The sequence below is a fragment of the Rattus norvegicus genome, chromosome 5 (genome assembly GCF_036323735.1).
Source record: "Rattus norvegicus strain BN/NHsdMcwi chromosome 5, GRCr8, whole genome shotgun sequence".
Lineage (NCBI taxonomy): Eukaryota > Metazoa > Chordata > Mammalia > Rodentia > Muridae > Rattus > Rattus norvegicus.
In genome coordinates, this window is record NC_086023.1 from 139,929,759 (window position 1) to 139,948,320 (window position 18,562).

At 43.7% G+C, this 18,562-nt stretch overlaps 1 protein-coding gene across 2 annotated transcripts in view; it reads right to left on the bottom strand.

Annotated features, from left to right (window-relative positions):
• The window catches only part of Zmpste24 (zinc metallopeptidase STE24), a 33,138-nt gene extending 17,364 nt beyond the window's left edge, over positions 1-15,774 (bottom strand). Inside the window, exons 1-5 of one of the 2 annotated variants that reach the window (NM_001107974.1) lie at positions 15,331-15,774; positions 13,144-13,290; positions 6,550-6,636; positions 1,598-1,714; positions 1,112-1,264 (exon numbers count right to left, since the gene is read on the bottom strand). In NM_001107974.1, the coding sequence (NP_001101444.1) occupies positions 1,112-1,264; positions 1,598-1,714; positions 6,550-6,636; positions 13,144-13,290; positions 15,331-15,453 (627 nt within the window). In that variant the 5' untranslated portion in view covers positions 15,454-15,774. The remainder of the gene's footprint in view (positions 1-1,111; positions 1,265-1,597; positions 1,715-6,549; positions 6,637-13,143; positions 13,291-15,330) is intronic. The other variant, XM_017593398.3, reaches the window with a different exon arrangement.
• Between the last annotated feature and the right edge of the window lie 2,788 nt (positions 15,775-18,562).

The window sequence follows — 18,562 nt, forward strand, 5'->3', positions numbered from 1 at the left end:
TAGAATATGAGAAACAGAGAAGGAAAAGGATGTAAGGAAGGAAAATGCCAGTGAGAGGAGGAAGGAGGGAGGGAAGAGGAAGGGGAAAGAAAAGAAACAGGGAAGAGTGGCAAGCAGATAAAAGGAGAAAGCAGAACAGAGAAGGGGCAGAGAAGAAGAAGCATGGTGGCGGATGCCTGTATCAGCACTCAGCAAGCTGAGGCAAGAGGATTGCCAGGAATTTGAGGCCAGCTTAGGCTACATAGTAGCTTTGTAGTTGGACAGAACTGAAGAGCAGGATGTTTCTTTAAAAAAAAAAATTAATTAACAAATTAAATAAAGGAGGAAAGGGATACAGATACAGAGAAAGGAAACAGGAAGGGAGGACAGGAGAAAGCGGGGTAAGAAAAGCATTTGCTTTTTAAAAACAGGGTCTCTAACCCTGAATGCCCTCCATATAAAGATGAGGATGGTTTTGAACTTCTGATCCTCCTGTCTTCACCTCCCAAGAGCACTACCATACCTGCGTAATGAAGTACTGAGGACTGAGCTAAGACCTTGTGCGTGCTAGACAAGCAGTCTGTCAACAGACCTGCATCCTTAGCTCTATGCTTTCATTTCTTATCTCTCATAAATCTACTAATTCAAAACATTAAGGCTTTTTAGGCACTGGGAGTGGGAGGATACATCAATCAAAAAAGCCATCCATTTTGGTTAAACTTACAAGTATAGTCTCAGTTGCCTAGCAGCCAGATCACTGAAAGTGACTAGCAACTAGCTTCTGGCAAGCATTAAGAGTCAGAATAAAGAGAAGAAAACCCATGGTCAGTCAGTTCTCCTATTTTATATCCTAAAGCTGGAACTGAGAGGAAAATGTTTGTGGGCAGGTGGCTGCACTGACACCTTCTCTTAGGAACCATTACACGGTGACGAAGACTAAATCCTAGTAATATCAAGGAGCCTTTGCAAAAGAAAGTGAAATCATCAGAGACTACAAGACCATGGGTTTGAAAGGGAGTAGGAGAATGGGGAGAACTGGAGGAGAGGGAGGGGGAAGATGCACATACAGTGCTAATATATGAAAGTCTAAATGAATAAAGTGAACAAGAAAGAAAACAAAGGATTTACTTACCAGAGAAACAACTAATGTGAACAGCCAGGCATAGATAAAAAAGTAGTCACCTCCGATTTTAATAATGTAAAGCAGAAGGGAAGACACAGGCAATAAAATACACTGAGTCACAATAAATTTTTTGATTGCATCTTTCATAAAAAACTCCAAAGTCTGAAAAAGAAAATATTACCACTATTAACTGAGCAACACGTTTAAGAGCAGCGTTAAGTGCTTTAAAAATACTTAAAGAACACAAGGTAGGCAGCCTAGGTCAATAAGCAAAAGTCTTGCATTTCATAGTTCAGAACAGAATGTAACTACTATTAGCGGGCAAGCGGTAAGGGTTTCTTTCTATCAGGACCTTAAACTAAGGTCTTTACCACATCTATGGTTTGTCCTCAGTTGAGTCATGCTGTAAGATAGCAGACCTTATCTAAAATCCTGCTAGCATGGGACTAAAGCACAGAAAACCTTCATACTACACACCCTGGTATTCTGTTATACCTGGTGATTGAAGCCATGCTTTTCTTCTATCACGAAAGTATTGTACAGACTCCATGGCAAGCCAGTCAGTGCACTGAAGAGTGTAGCCAACAGCAGGAACACCAACGACTGAATGATCTAAGCACACACAAGAAACAAAGGGAACCATCAGGTGAACTGAAGCACAAACCAGCAAGTACACACTGAATGCTTGTTCTGACCCAAGCAGTGAGCTTGACTCTGTGGGGAACAGGTTGTAGCAGCAGCAAGCAGTCTGCCCTTGGAAAACTTAGAAGAAGAGGCAAGACTTGAAAGCTACCTTTAAGTCATAGGGACAGATGGTTGGTAGGATTCAGAAAATAGAGAAAGCAACATATGCTAGATGGATTCAAGGAAGACTTATTCTTGAGTTTCTTGTGTATTGTTAAGGCAGGGTCTCACCATGTACCTCTGGCTGGCTTGAAACTCACCTATGAAGACCAGAGCTACATGGTGAGACCGTGCCTCTGCCTTCTCAATGTTAGGAATAAAGGCATGTGACATCATGCCTAGTTGAATTCAAGAAACATTGAATGAGTTGGTACAACTTCAAGGCCACTGAGATGGGGAAGAGAAATGACATTTAAATGTGTTTGTTTGTTGTTCAAGACAGGTTTTTCTATGTGCCTCCCTGGCTGTCCTGGAAATCATTTTGTAGACCAGGTTGGCCTTGAACTCTCAGAGGTCGGCCTGCCTCTGCCTCCCTCTGCTAGGATTAAAGGCGTGCACCACTATGCCTCTGGAGAAATAGCACTTAAAAGAAGGAGAAATTTCAAGTGTTTTGTAAAAGTACAGAGGGAAGAAAGAGGCCCTAAAAGGCATGTATGAGCTAGCACCTGGGAAAAGAACAGAGTTGAGAAAACCATTCCGGCTGAGAAAGCCAGTGTGGCAGGAAGCTCACTCCTGAAGAAACCTGCCGAGTATTAGACAGCCACAGCTCTCCTTGGTCAGTAAGCAACCCAAAGGGAAACATCCTAGGATCCGGGGGATGAGAAAAAACATTGCTTCAAGAAGGTGGCAAGATCCAGGCTGTGTCTCTCTGTCAGTGCCCAGGGTTCCCAGGACACACAGCATTGAGTCCTGCACTCAGACCGACCATCTCTGCATGACATGGAGGACCCTGGAGGACTCTAACATAGAGGTCCATACTTGCTGAGAAAGAGCAGGCTTTATCTTGCTGCTCAAGACTAGGGCACTAGTTGTGAGTCCTCCCTGGACATCTGGGATAACGGAAGTCCTGCCCGAGAGCATGCTGCCTACACACAGAGCAGCTCCGACTCTCCACTCCTTCCACTGCTTTTTGTCTCCTTTTCTTTTTTTTTTTTGGGGGGGGGGGCAGGGTCTAACTATGTACCTGGATTCACAATTCTCCTGCCTCAGCCTACCCACTGCTGGGATAAAGGGTATAAACTCACATGCTGTACACTATTATGCATGGCTTAATTTTTAAATAAAGTATTTTAACTACACAAGATGTTTCTGTGCATTGTTGAATTTCCTTATGATCAATTTCTCATGAGGGAAACCCACTTTCGGTGTTTTGACATGATTCAGATTTTAAAAACATAAATGCAGAACATATGCACGAGTATAGTATGCACAAAGACACATACCAGGGCCAGGCATGATGGCGCATGCCTTTACTTCCAGCATTTAAGAGGCAGGGGCAGTGGATCTGCGAAGTTAAGGCCACAGAAATGTGTGAATTTGGTCTACACAGCAAGTTCCAAGGCAGCCAGGGTTACACCGTGAGACCTGTTCAAAAGAATAAAGATACACATGTCTGTATACAAGAATTAGGTCAATATAAATGTCCATCTCCAGGACAGCAGTAATATCATCTACATACTTGGACTCAGTTACTGTTGCTTCAAAACCTGACTTTTTCACTGAATAAGATAGATGAAATAATTTTTTTTTTAAATTAGGAGGCAGAGGCAGGTGGATCTCTGTGAGTTCCAGGCCAGCCTGGTCTACAGAGAGTTTCAGGATAGCCAGGGATACCCAAAGAAACCCTGTCTAGAGAACTCCCCACACACAAAAAAGTAAGAAGCTATTTTATGTGTTTTGGTGTTTCCGCCTGTATGTACGTACACATACTATGTGTGTCGGTGTCTCAAGAGGCTAGGAAAGGGTGTTGGATCCCTGGAGTTTCAGTTGTTTGCTCCCATGTGGGTGCTGGAAATCTGAGTGGGTGGAGGACTAGGTGTATTTCTGTAGACCAGACTAGCCTAGAACTCATAAATCTCCAGCTACAGAACCTGGCATTGTAAAGTAAGTCTAATAAACAATCTTAAAAAAATGTGGTTGTCTTGATCTTTAAAAGTTTTGGTCAATACCCAAAACTCCATTACTAATCAGTAGAAGAAAATAATAAAACAAATTTGTTTTAACACCTTGTTATTTTAAAACACAGGACAGGGGTTGGGGAGATGGTTCAGAGGTTAAGAGCACTGGCTGCTCTTCTAGAGGGTCGGGGTTCAATTCCCAGTATCCACACAGCAGCTCACAATTGTCTGTAATTCCAGTTTCAGGGGATCTGATATGACATGCTCACACAGGTACATATGCAGGGAAAACCTAACAAATCATTTAAAAAATAAAACACTGAGGAACATTAAGGACTAATCGCTCTCTCTTTTATTTTCTCCTTGCAATGATTTGAAGGGAATTTAAACAATGCTCAGCTTCTCCTCATGCATTGTTGCACGGACAGTTCTCTCTGGAGAGATGTCACACAGCTCAAGTTAGAGCATCTTTTAATGTTTTATCCTTTGAACTTCAATGTGAAATATCCCTAAAGGTCCTTATGTGTGTGTGAGCTTTCTAGTGTCACTAGTTCTGGGATATCTCCATCCTTTTATCACATCCATGGCTTTCACTTGAGACGATCAAGTTGTGGTCATACAGTCCTGTTGTTGTATGTCCTAGTGGCTGACAGGAGCAGCACTGGCATCCCGTGGCCAGTGTCCTGTCCTGTCTGTGTTGCAGTTCATTAGGCTGGGTCTGAGCCTCACTTTCTGTCACCATTTCCCACTTCTTTGCTGTACTTTCACTTTTGCTAGCCAACTCTGCCTTCAATCATTTCAGTTCCCTTCCATCTAGATCTGTGTCTGTCTGTCTGGTTGTCCATCTGTCTCTCTCTCTCCCTCCCTCCCTCTCTCTCCTCGTTGTTGTCCAGTATTGTCTTGAATGCATGGGCTCAGGCAATTCCCCAGCCTCAGTCTCCCATATAACTACCAGTGTATGATCAGTACACTGGCCAGCTAACAGGAAGTCTATATATAATTACCACTTATATCCTGATCAGTACACTGGCCAGCTAACAGGGAGTCTATCCACATAACACACTCAGGTAACTGAAAGTTGAGCCAGTGTTGGGGGCTGGTGTTAACACCACACTGTGGTAACTTACATATGTAAATACCAGAACTACACAAAGTGAGGACTCCAATATCTGCAGCCATCAAAGAGCCAGGGCCTAGCTGAATAAACCAATAGGAAAACAGCCCTAAGTTATTATTAAATGCAAAATTCACACCTCAGAACATTATATAAAGTATCTCAATTAGCTACAGACCCCCAGCTCAGGAGCTAATGGTAGCTGATGGGTGTTGAAAGTCACTTTTCTTTGTCAGGGCTTGAGGGGAGAGCAGCCATTAGCTGCCTATGCTCCAGCAGATGTCCCTACACACATATGCACATGGGCCGCACTGATGTACTCGGTGGGAGATGTGCTTCTTCCTGGCACATGCAGAAGTTATGCTTACAACAAAGTGTAAGTATTGCTCCGAGCCTGCAGGTGACGCACATGAGGAGATGCCCGCCACCAAGTCTAACTAGCTGAGTTCAAGCCCTAGAGCCCATATGGTAGAAGGAGGACTCCTACAAGTTGTCCTGTAACCTTGACACACACACACACACACACACACACACACACACACACACACACACACACACACACACAGTCTTGCTGTTTTAGAAAACAGTGTATGAAAAGGTACAGGTTGAACACAGTTAAAGCCAAGAGCAACCCACCCACGCAGGAGGCCCATGATTTCCAATAAAGAATCAGGAAGGAGGTAAAATAAATGACTTGGTAGCTTCCAGGAGAAAGTCAGGAAGACAGGCTGCAGCACGCATTGCAGATGGAGAATTCACCTAACACTTTGCCCTGAAGATATACTTTCTGTCTTAATTTAAAGTGTCTGTTTGATGTACATGCCACAAAAGTATCTGCTAAGTTCCTAAAACAGGAGTTCCTACCATTGCACAGGGTTGTTCCTAACACGCAGCAGTGCAATCCAGACTACATTTCCCAGCTCCCTTCTATGTGTGGATAAGATCGAATGACTGTTTCCCCATGTAATGTGAATAGAAGAGCATAACTCTAGCATTGCAGAAGTTAAAAAGAGGGCATGATCGTCCCAGTGTCACTAGATGATGAACATGTAAAATGAAAAAAAATAATAACCTTACTCCCTGCCTTAGCACATAGAACAAAGTCACCTGCTAACTAAAATACTCACATTAGCTATTATGTGATTGGAAAATGAACTGTAAAAAAACTAAAAGGTCCCCACAGGCTCATGTATTTGGATGTTGGTACTGTTTGTGGAACTGTTTGGTAAGATCAGGAGCTGTGAACTTTTTGTGTCACTGTCTCTTGCTCCTGGGTCAGAGGTGAGCTCTCAGCTACTGCCCCAGCATCGCGCCTGCCTGCTGCCATGTTCCCTAACATGATGGTCATAGAGTTTTGTCACGGCAGTAGAAGAGTAACCAAAATGTATTATGGTTTATGCTAATCCATGCTCAGACAAGGAGTGAGGAGACCGAGAGGCAAACCTACTAATGGTAGGAGCCAAAAAGGCAACTTCAGTGTAAAGCTTACCAAGCAAAATAGACTGAACGATCCAGGGGAAGGAGTCACATACCTCATATTCTGGTCCGAAGCCAGCAGAACTACAGAACCGTCCAGAAAGTCTCCAGAGGTAAGGGATTCCTCCAAAGAGAAGAATAAACTGTAAAACAAAGCAGATCGTGGTCTCATTCAAACAATCTTAGCAACTATCCTCTGAAAGAGTGTGTTCCAGATGCCAATGGAGGAGTTAGTGGAGGGACTGAAGGAGCTGAAGGGGTACAGTATCAACCAACCAGACCCCCCAGAGCTCCCAGGGACTAAACCACCAACCAAAGAGTGCACATGGAGGGACCTATGGCTCTAGCTGCATACGTAGCAGAGGATGACCTTATCTGGCATCAATGGGAGGGGAGGCCCTTGGTCCTCTGAAGGCTCAATGCCCCAGTGTAAGGGGATGCCAGGGGGTTGAGGCAGGAGTGGGTAGGTGGGTAGGGGAGCACCCTCATAGAATCAGGGGGAGGAGGGATGAATAGGGGGTTTGCAGAGGGAAAACTGGGAAAGGGGGTAACATATGAAATGTAAATAAATAAAATATCCAATTTTTAAAAAAGAGTACATTATAAGGAAAAACTAAGTAAATTACAGGAAGGGGGGCATGACTCATTCAGAATAAAATATACATTCAGAAGAATACAAACCATTGAGACACTAAGTTTACACCACTGTTGCCTAAACACCGTATATGGGTAAACTGTATAGTACGTAAATTATGTTCCAAAAAACCTGTTTAAAAGGCAAACCGAGGAGTCTCACGTGTGGAAGTAGAAAGAAAAAAATCAATATAGGTCCAGAGAGAAAGCTGAGGGTAAAGGCATTTGCCTGCTAAGCCTTTTGGAACCATGTAAAGGATGAGAAGAGTGGTTCTGATCTCCACATGCACAGAGGCACACGTGCATGCCTTTCCCACCCCCCCCCCACACATACACACACACACCACCACCACCACCACCACAACAACAAATTAATTAATCTTTAAAAAGATTTAAAAATCATTCTTTTAGTGGAAAATAAAACAGTAGTCCCTAGAGACTGAAGAGGATAGATAGGAGAAATCAATCTAGAAGTGTGTTAAATAATGGATATCAAAACAGTCAGTCAGTCGGGTTTAATGCAGGCATCTGTAACAAATCTGTACTTTAGAGTACAACAATTTATGAAGTATTTTAAGAGAACCACAGGTCTGAGGGTTTCTGGCATAAAAATGTTTAAGGAAATGGAAATTCTAATTACCCTGGTCTGATTGTCATACATGGTATACATTTTCTAAGTTACGCTGTACTCATAAATGTGCATAAATATTACGTGCCTATTAAAACTAAAAACCAGTAATGAGGATAGGCAAAATTAACTAAGGAGTACAAGTCATATAGAGAACAGACTCTGGTCTTTGTATAGTTGAATTTGAAAACAAGTAGAAGAGAGGTTTTCAATGTTTGTATCACACACACACACACACACACCTATTTTTATGGTAATATGCTCATTATCCTGATATGATCATTATTATTACAATGTATCAAAAACACCAATGAACCCTAGAAATAGGAATCATATATGTTAATCATAATGGCTTAAAAAAGTAAGTAAAAACATGCCAAGAGACCAAAATGAAAACTTATTAACCACCTAAGATTACAAGGGTTAAATGGCTTGTTCCACATCTCACAGGTAATGAACAACAGACAGAATTTGAACCAGGCAATATGGCTTTATAAGTTGCTTTTCCAAGAAAAGAAAGTGTCCTTTTCAGTCAGGAAAAGTATTAGCTTGCTGCTGTTTGTTTGAGATGCCATCTAATTATTTGCCCAGGCAGTATGTGAACTCATGGTTTTAAATGGCCTTCTTGCCTCCTACCTATGGAGCATGGCATGCACAAACCATGCCTGGTTAAAATATTGTTACTATTGATAGGAAGTGGTGAGCCATGTCCATTCACCAGGCTGTGACACAGAATAAGAGACTGAATCCTAAGGCAGGAATCAGGGCTTCAGGAGTAGGCCCCTACCGTTCTTTGCCTTGGGCAAATACATAAACAGACATTCACTAAGTCACATTCTAAGAACATTAGAGACCATGAAGTAGCTCAAATCATGAAAACGGTGTATGTTTGCAGCCTGTAATCCCATCTACCCAGGAGGCTGACAAAAGATTGCATGTGCTACACAGTGAGTTCAAGCCAGCCCAAGAAACAGTGAGACCTCTCTGCAGTGTTGGAGAAACAGCAACTGGCTGCTAGACACATATCTTAGTAGTGGAGTGATTGCTTAGCATGCTGTGAGGCCCTGAATTCCATCCCCAGTTGTAAGGAAGCAAGGAAGGAGAGTCATTCATTCATTCATTCATTCATTCATTCAGTCAACTCTGAGGCTAGGGGTGTGGCTTACTGGTGGAGTGTTTGCATGTATGAAGCCCTGGATTCAGTCACTGGCACCACTTTAAAGAAACTCCAATGACTGCCATAGGTACTACTAAAAATGAGGCTGCAGAGATCACTTTGTCAAGAACCAATGTAGTTTTCTCCAAATAGGAAGTCAGGAACTCAAGATCAACCATCCTCCTTGGTTAGAAGCTCATAGCTATGAATTCAAACATGGCTCCTCCTGGACAGGATTTATTTTGTTTGTTTATGTATTTATTTTCGTTGGGGATTAAGTACAGGGCCTTGGATCTCTAGCTCTAAGCTGTATCTACAATCCAGTCTGAAGGGCTTGGAAACAATCATATTTTATGGATTTATATCCCTCCATTTTTACATATGTATTGATGAAATACAGAGATCTACTTTTAAGTCTGCATATGAAGGATAGCAGACTGTCTCATTCACAACTTGCTTTTTTAACTACTTTTTCTGTTTGTCATGAGACAGGGTCTTACTATGCAGCTATACTGTCTTAGAACTTGCTTTGTAGACCAGGCTAGCCTCAAACTCACAAGGATCCACCTGCTTCTGCCTCTCAAGTGCTAGGATTAAAGGTGTGCACAACAACATCTGGCTTAAACTCTACTCATAAAGCTCTTTCCATGGTGACCTTGAACCTTGCTTGGCACTGCCAGCTGCTCTCTACATGGTTCTTGTCACATTACATTTCCAGTATACTTCATTAGAGGTTTTCTCCAACTTGGACACATTTCATACTACTCATCTTTTACATTTTTGTCATTTTTTGAAACAGGGTCTTATGCAGCCAAAACTGGCTTAGTACTCACTATGTAGCCTTGGCTGATCTTGAACTCAGAATGATCCCCCTCCACCAGTCTCTCCAGAGCTGTGATTATAGGTGTGCATCCCCACACCTAGTTATCATTTGGAGTTTTATGAGCTGCACTGGTTTGCACAGGTCTCAAGTATGGCTTCTGAACAGAACCAGAGCAGCAGCAGCGGAGGCTATGTCAGGAGTACACATTTTCTGGTCACAGCACAAAGGCTGCAAGCCAGGACCCAACAGCCTGCAGGTGAATCTGGCACTCACTTACAGGTGATTGTTTAAATAATCTAACTGTGAACTCTAGGTGCAAGCACGTCTACTTTGCTACAGTTAACTCCACTGTGGCCATAAGGAACTCTGCTCCTAAAAGACATGCTCTGGCACTAGTACCTGGCACATGCTACAGTTGTTGAACTAACTGACCTAGGATGGCATTATTTTCATCTTCTTCCCAATACTAACAAATGCTCTAGAATTAAGGACTTATACTTGTCTCAAACAGTCAGACAGAGAAGAGACTGAACAAGATACCAGAGTCAACCTCTGACCTCTACCCATGCTCACACACCCATGCAAATGCACTACAAACCTTATAGACACCACCTGAGCTTTGCTACTCCACCCTTTTCCATTCCCAACCATACCAATTCTTGATGATGTTCTGCTATAGTATTGATGTATATTGCCCAGGTCTCCATCTCAGACCCAAGTGATCCTCCTGCCTCAACTCTTAAATAGTTAGTATTACTGGGCACAGTGCCATACTGTTAGCCATTCCATTTCTTGGAAGAGCTTTAATGGACACCTGTGAGATATCAGGTAAAGTTGCTCTCAGAGAGTCTGGATATTTTTCTCCCTGTTTGTCATTTTTATGACAATTAGTTATACAAGGCCTGCTTAGTTTCTCTTAGAGGCAAAGAAACAAGGCAAAATGGTGTGTGTGTGTGTGTGTGTGTGTGTGTGTGTGGTAAGTTAATGTCTGTAGGAGGAACCTAGCCAAGCAGGGCCCAGTTGTAAAGCTGGTGTGTGCACTGCTCATATTTCCTCCCCAAGCCAACCTAGAATCTGACGGCCTGGCTGGAGAAAACTGATGCTGGTGCTGGATCAGGCAAGGGCGGGAGCAAATTCGAAAGAGACATCCATCCCCAGGGGCATGAGAGTCAAGGCCTTGGAACTGGAAGCCTTCTGGACTGAGGCAGCAGCAGTTCTCTCCTGAGCACATGTGGGAGTCTGATTTATGGATGGGGGTTTTGTTTCTGGCCTGGAAACTCAAGGTGAAATGGGGGAGAGTTCCCTCCTCCTCCCACCCAGGCTCTTCTGTTTCAATTCCTCTTGCCACTACAGCTAGTCTAAAATCTCCTTCCCAGGAGGAAGTTATCACCTTCCACAACAAACACTGTTAGGAACAGGCAGGCAAGTATAAACTTATCCATAACTGCCCCTCCTCCGGCCCTCTCAGCCACATCAGACTCCTGGGCTGATGAGGAAGGGGAGCAGAGGGCTGCGGATGTGGCTCCAGCAAAACCACCTCACCTTTCAAAGGCATCTGAATGCCTGGTGCTGGCTGCAAGCCCTGCCCCCACCCCCAGTCTCCATGATGTGAACTTTGTGCCATGGATGTTATTACCCTGCCTCCCCAACACTTACAGCCTCTTGTGGTTGGGTTCCCACAACCCCCTGCTGCATAGCTACCTCCCTTGGCCCATAGGACCTGACTGGAGGCTTATCCTGTCAACCTTGGCCATGATTCAGCCAACCACTCTTGGGTCTCTACACCCCTGGCTGACCTTGCTTTAATCAGAAAGATGGTCAATGAATTGGGGCGTGCCTCTCTCTACTTAGAACAGTGGGCTATGCACTTACAAACCTATTACGATTGGTATGATCTCCTTAAAGTGGTCCTGAGCCATGCCATGTTCCTAAATTGGCAGTAAGCCTATTAGGATCTGGCTGAGAGTCAGGCACGATTAAATCTTGAATATAATCTTAACATCATCCTAGGCATGCTGACTGGCCACAGGGCATACATTAACCCAGTTACTCAAGCTACTATCTGCCATCATGCCTACTTCAACCAGGTGGCCGATCTGTCTTTCAAGGCCCTTAAAGCACGCAGTCCCAGAGATCTCTGACTACTTCCATAACCTTGTACAACAATCTGGCATGTTCTTTATGGACTTTCTCATGAGGACTACTGAGGCAGTGGAGAGAAGGGTTGGTCTGTGACCCGCTTGAGACATGCTTGTTAAACACTTGGCTTAGGAGGGTTTTAATGCCCTAACCAGCAATTTGGTTTGCTGCAGTTCATAATGATGACTTTCATAAATGGATGGTAGCCATAACCACCAAAGACCTTGACTCTAGGTCAGGCCCTGGAGTAGTCTTGACTGTCTCTCTCGATGCCCTGTTGGGTAACATAAAAGTTCAGAATAGTCCCATACATGTCCTTATGAAGTCCCTTCAAGGAGCCCTTGAGAATAGGGCACATCGTGGTTCATTTCTCACATCAGATCCCAGCTGCCAGGAAGGAATCCTGGCTAAGGACAATGAGATGACCGACTTAATGATGATGACTGGTGACCAGGGGCTCTTGGAACAGGAGAGAGCACTGCATCAACAATTTCATCTTTCCTCACAAAACTTACCTAAGCTCTTGCTAGATTATCCATGAAACAATGCAAACATCTTGCAAGATCTTATGCCACCTGTGCCCTGCTTTCGTCATTTGGGCCCCTCCATAGGGGAGATGTCAATCCCTGAGATGTCAACTCCCCAGTGCTATTTGGCAGATGGATGTGACTCACTATCCGTCTTTTGGTAATTTTAAATATGTACATGTTATCATAGATACTTGCTGCTCCTCTGTATATGCTGTGACCTTAATGGGAGAAAAAGCCTCACATGCCATCAAGGCTGTGAAATCTGCTAATCACCCAGAAAGCAGGTGATTTGAATTTGAGAGGCCTCTCTTTAGGCTCCCTCCTTACACCCTGATATGCCCTCCAAGATGGCTGTCCTTTGAGACCCGGTAGTCAATGATGGATAAGAACCTGCTTAGCAAGTCAACCTAAGACAGGCATGGTCAACTATACTGAAGGCCCCCTGAGATAGGGTCAACAAGGCCAGAGCGAAGAACTCTGACTCTCACTAGGTTATCAAAAATAAAAACTAAAGGGTGGAAATGTAGAAGGAACCTAGCCAAGCAGGCCCCGATGAAATGCTGGTGCACACACACACCACTGATACGTCCTCTTCAATCCAACCTGGACTCTGCTGGCACGGCTAGAGACCACTGACGCTGGACTGTTAATGCATATCTGCAGGCCAGATGTGCAAAAAGGACAAAACCAGGCACTACAAAGTTTTAAACAATATGAGTCTCCAAAAAATAAATTACTCACAGTGCCTTCCACCTCTGAATAGAGTCCTGACCAGAAGCTGAATGTACTTTTATCCAGTTGATACAGTCGTGATTTCTCAAATGTGTCCGAATCCATGATCTGTTCTAACTCTGGTGGTACATGAGTCGTTGTTTTGTATATCCTTCTCTGAAATATTTTGAAGAAAAACACTTTAGTGAGTATTTTTCGTTACACAGTAGTAATTTGCGTCAAACACTAAACAGTCTGTAGCATTAATTTGTCATGTAAGCTTGTAGAATCTGTCACATACATATACATCTTGCATTTCGTCAAGGACACTGACCACTGAAACAACTGACACAGGAAATGAAAAGCGGACAAAAACAATTCCAAGGCCAGCTGACTAGGTGGAATGGCCATCTGGCTTGTCAACGCACTTTCAGTTTGCCTGTGTGAACCGAAGTTGTGACATCATGAGGGGGCCATTCTTCCTGATCATGAGGTATGTTTTACAATATAGAAGGTAATGCAAGAAAAAAGAGAAGTATGCTCACAACACACATTAAGTGCCTTTAATGCTTTGTTATTTACTTAATACATTTAGTAATTTGTTAATGAATCATCATTAAACTTGGTCCTAAAGGTCAAATTAAGTAAGAGTTAGGGAGTAACAGAAACATCAAATCTTTACAACAAATTTTCTCATTATGTCAAATTCTAAAGGGCAATTTCAGCCCCTAGGACATAACACAGGGAGCAGATACCAAAGGTATAGTAGACCTTCTACAATAGTTTTACAACAAATACTTTTCCCGTTGTATGTTAACAACAACAAAAAGCTAAGGCATTAAAGAATAACCCTACAATAATGCAACAATGCTAGGTGGTCGAGGTGCACGGCTTTAATCCCAGCACTCAGGAGGCAGAGGGAGATGGATCTCTGTGAGTTCAAGGCCAGGCTGGTCTACAGTGAGTTTCAGGACAGTCAGGGCTACACAAAGAGAAACTCTGTCTTGGAAAAAAAAAAAAGATGCAACTCTGTTTATTAGTAAACTATGTCAGACATGTACTCAGTAACTCACCCTGCTGTTTTGATACTACATGTTTGCTTCAAGCAAGGGTACTTATGCAATTCTGAACTAAGGAAGCTTTGAGTACCTAGCTACAGTAATTTTTAACAGGTTGAACATACTAAAGACTGAGGTACATATAGCCTGATACTGACAGAAGTTTTAAATTAAAACTTGCAGTCCAGAGAGTCATGAAGGGCTGCTAGGAAATGTGGTTCAGTGGAAGAGCACTTGCCTGGCAAAGAAAGTCATAAACAGTGTAAATTAAAAGAAAACTGCAGAAGAAAAGGGCTGCAACGCTCAAGAAACAGATCCAGCAGTTAAAGGGGAAGTTTCTCAAGGACAACATAGACGATTGTTGTCCAAACTTAGGCCCAAAAATCCTAAGACGCTGTAGAGAAGGCATAGACCTGCTCGAGTTTGACGGAAGGGCTGTCGTTTACTTTCATTAGACACCAACAGGCTTGGGACCCATTATAACGTTGCAGACAACCTGTTTTGTTGTTACACAGTCCATCTCACTTAAACGTTCACATTTCTAATTAAACTGTTAATTATGGCTATCTCCAGGGAACTGTTAGCTTTTCTACTGCACTATTTAACGTTTTAAACAAAAACAAAGGAGATATTGTAATGAAATACACACACACACACACTCTTACTTTGGGGCCCCAAACAACATTTGCTGTTAGGATTTTCAAAAGGCGTGCGAGCCTTGGAACGGTTGAAAAGTTTCTCCAGAAAAATGGTTTCCTAATCCTGAGGTTGAGCATGGTAACATCAATGTCATTATTCTAAAATTTTAGCACCTCCGCTTAGAAAGCGTATATCAACGACAGAAGGGGTCAAGCCCCGGTTCAAGGATTCTAAGATGCTGTAGAGCAAGCATGGACAGGCTCAAGTTTTGACGGAAGGGCAGCTCTTCCCTTCCAATAGACGCTAACAGGCTTGGGTCCCATTACAACGTTGCAAACAACTTCCAAAACCCACTCAAAGCCATAGTCACCATTGGGAAAAGTTAGGAAGCTCACTGGGGGTTACGGTGTGTAGACTGGTGCTACAGCCGGGCAAAGATTAAGGGGCTTGGGTCGAGGCTCAGGCTGGCCTAAGGCTGTCCAGAGGCTGAGGTCAGCCCCCACCACAGCCCCATGCTTACCTGCCGCTGTGCTAGGAAGGTCTCCCAAAGATACACGGTCCAGGAAAAGAGCAACACCGCCCCGAAGATTCGCTTCTCCGCAGGGAAGTCCCACATAGCGTCCACCGATGCCCACATCCCCATGGTCACCCAATCTGACCCGCTCCTTCGGCTAGCACCGGTGCCACACCGACACGCGTCCCTCAGAAAGTGCCAGTGGTGTCACCACGATACGGGTCCTTTCCGAAGGCTTCTTCAGACGCCCATCCCCTTAGCTTTGCCAGCAGTGTCACAAAGACACTCTTCCCCCTCCGGCTTCTCAAGGACCTATATATTCTGCTAGAATAAGACTTGCCCCACCTTTCCCATTTCCGGCCCGAAGACTGAGCGGCGGTGCACCTGAAACATCACTCCGGATTCTGCGCGCGGGACTCAAACTCAAAGGTTCCGGGACTTCTTCCTGGGTGACTGTGATCTCCGCCTCTCCCTTGCTTTGGCGGGTTCCCAAGAGAGGGCAGTGGACCGCGGTGCTTAACCCGGCCGGGTAAACCGGCTTATAGAAATATTTAGCGAGAACTGACAGGGTGGACCCCATTCCCACCTAGAAGTAGCTGGGAAGGATGAGACTCTAAAACTTACCGTTTCTTGTATTAACCTTCTTCTAAAGGTTAGATGTGCATCTCCAGGATAACTAGCCAAACGAGGCATTTGGGTTTGTTTGGCTTGTCTTGGAAAGTTCTGACTTCGGGAATATTAGAGGTGAAAATGACGCTAGTGAGTAGGATTTTTATTTACACATTTCATCTTATCCTCCCCATGTAAAGTCAGAGGAGGCATTTACCTGTGTGTCCTGGGACTGCATTTCTTTTTTATTTTATTTTATTTTTATTCTTTTTTTCAGAGCTGGGGACCGAACCCAGGGCCTTGCGCTTGCTAGGCAAGTGCTCTACCACTGAGCTAAATCCCCAACCCTATGGGACTGCATTTCTAACCTCAAATAGGCAGGCTTGGTGGCCACTGCCTTTAAACCAAACAAGACCTTATTTCACACACACACACACACACACACACACACACACACACACACACACACACACACACCACACACACACACCATCTCAAATAGGCAGGCTTGGTGGCCACTGCCTTTAAACCAAACAAGACCTTATTTCACACACACACACACACACACACACACACACACACACACACACACACACACCATCACAGCTCAGTACCGGTTTTTATCTTGAAATTCACATTGACTTTACTTGAAAAGTGAAGTCAGAATTTTTCTGACCAAAAAGTAAATATGATTTACTTAATAGTTTCTACAAAGTGATGTTGCCAATTTATATAATAATTATTTATAGTGAATTTTGATAATCCTGTAGTTCCAACTAAAATATGTAGCTCCAATTTAAAATATGGTGAGATGATACTAAAGATGTTGAGATTAAGGTTTCGAATTTCTCGACTGTGACTAAATTCATCTGCATGAGTGTAATCAGTAGAAGTCACTTGAACAAGTGAATTACTTCAACATAATAGGATCCCAAATCCTTTGGCAACCGAATGTTCTTTGGGGATTTTTTTGCTTTCAGCAAAATCAGTGGTGTACCTGATAGAACTGTCCGCTGAACGTTGAGTTTGGGCAAATAACATGAAAACAGGATCACAGGCAAGCAGAGTCGTATCTCTTAACAAGCACCATCTCCTTAGCCAGAGTGGTCTGAGTGGGAGGAGGCTTCGTCCCTGTCCTTTGTTTGGATGTCTGGTACCCGCATCCATCCTGGAGTGGAGTCCTGTGGAAAAACACAAGCATATCCTAGTCCCTGTGTCAGCAAAGGGGCAGGTGATAGCCATCATGACATTAGGGGATCTCTCCACTATACCAATGGAAGAGTAGTATTCCTGGGTAGGAAAGCCCAATGTGTATAGTCAGGACTTAATCCCTGATCATCAAAGGTGAGGAGTTTAGGTGAAAAAAGGTCACCTCCAGGGCCAGGTGAGGGTCACGTTTGGACTCAAGGGAGTTAAACTGAGTCAGCAATTCCTTTAGAGTCCAATTGGACCCTTCTACTATTGCCTGGCTTTGACGGTTATAGGGAATCCTAAAAGTATGATTAATACTCCATGAGGCAGAAAACTCATTGAATTGTTGAGAGGCATAGGCAGGGTCATTATCTGTCTTCAAAGTCTGAGGCATACCCACAACCAACACAGCAGATTTCACAGCCTTGACGGCATGTGAGGCTTTTTCTCCCATCAAGGCCACAGCATATACAGAGGAGCAGCAAGTATCTATGATAACATGTGCATATTTAAAATTACCAAAATATGGATAGTGAGTCACGTCCATCTGCCAAATAGCACTGGGGCGTTGACATCTCAGGGATTGACATCTCCCCTAATTGAGGGGCCCCAATGACGCAAGCAGGGCACAGGTGGCACAATATCTTGCAAGATGTTTGTGTTCTTTCATGGATGCTCCAGCAAGAGCTTGTGTAAGTTTTGTGAGGAAAGGTGAAATTGTTGATGCAATGCTCTCTCCTGTTTCAAGAGCCCTTCCTTGGTCGCCAGTCATCATCATTAAGTCAATCACTCACTGCCCTTAGCCAAGATTCCTGGAAGTCTGGAGTGGAATCTGATGTGAGAAATGAACCACAATGTGCCCTATTCTCAAGGGCTCCTTGAAGGGACTTTATAAGGACATGTATGGGACTATTCTGGACTTTTATGTAGAAGAATGATAGTGTTCGAATAACTTGTATTGCATATTGGCTGTCTGAAAATACAACAGACTCAGACAGAGTTTGAAGATCTTCAGAAGCCTCAACAACTCCCCTAATTGGACTGATCCAGGGTTTGGAAGGACGTGAGTAATATCCTTCAAGCCTGCCCTCTGTAGTAAAATCCCTCTCTCTGTTTATTGGCATCAGAAAAGGCCACAGAGGCCTTAGGGATTGGGCTACAACTGGGTAGGGCTTAATTTCAATAGGTAAATGGGAAAGGGCCACCAGGTGGTTATCTGGGGATCAGTGGTTATCAGGAGTGCTTGTCATTTCTTGAAAACTAAGGGAATCTGCCCATAAAGATGGGGAGTGTTTAAGAGAAAAGGGCAGTATTGTTTTATTAGGTTCCTTATAAGTTCTTCTTGCCAAGCCCCCCCATGGCAATTTAAAGGAGATTTCATATTTGAGGGTTACCTTATGTAGATCTGAGTGTGCCTGGAGCAGCCACATGAGGGGAC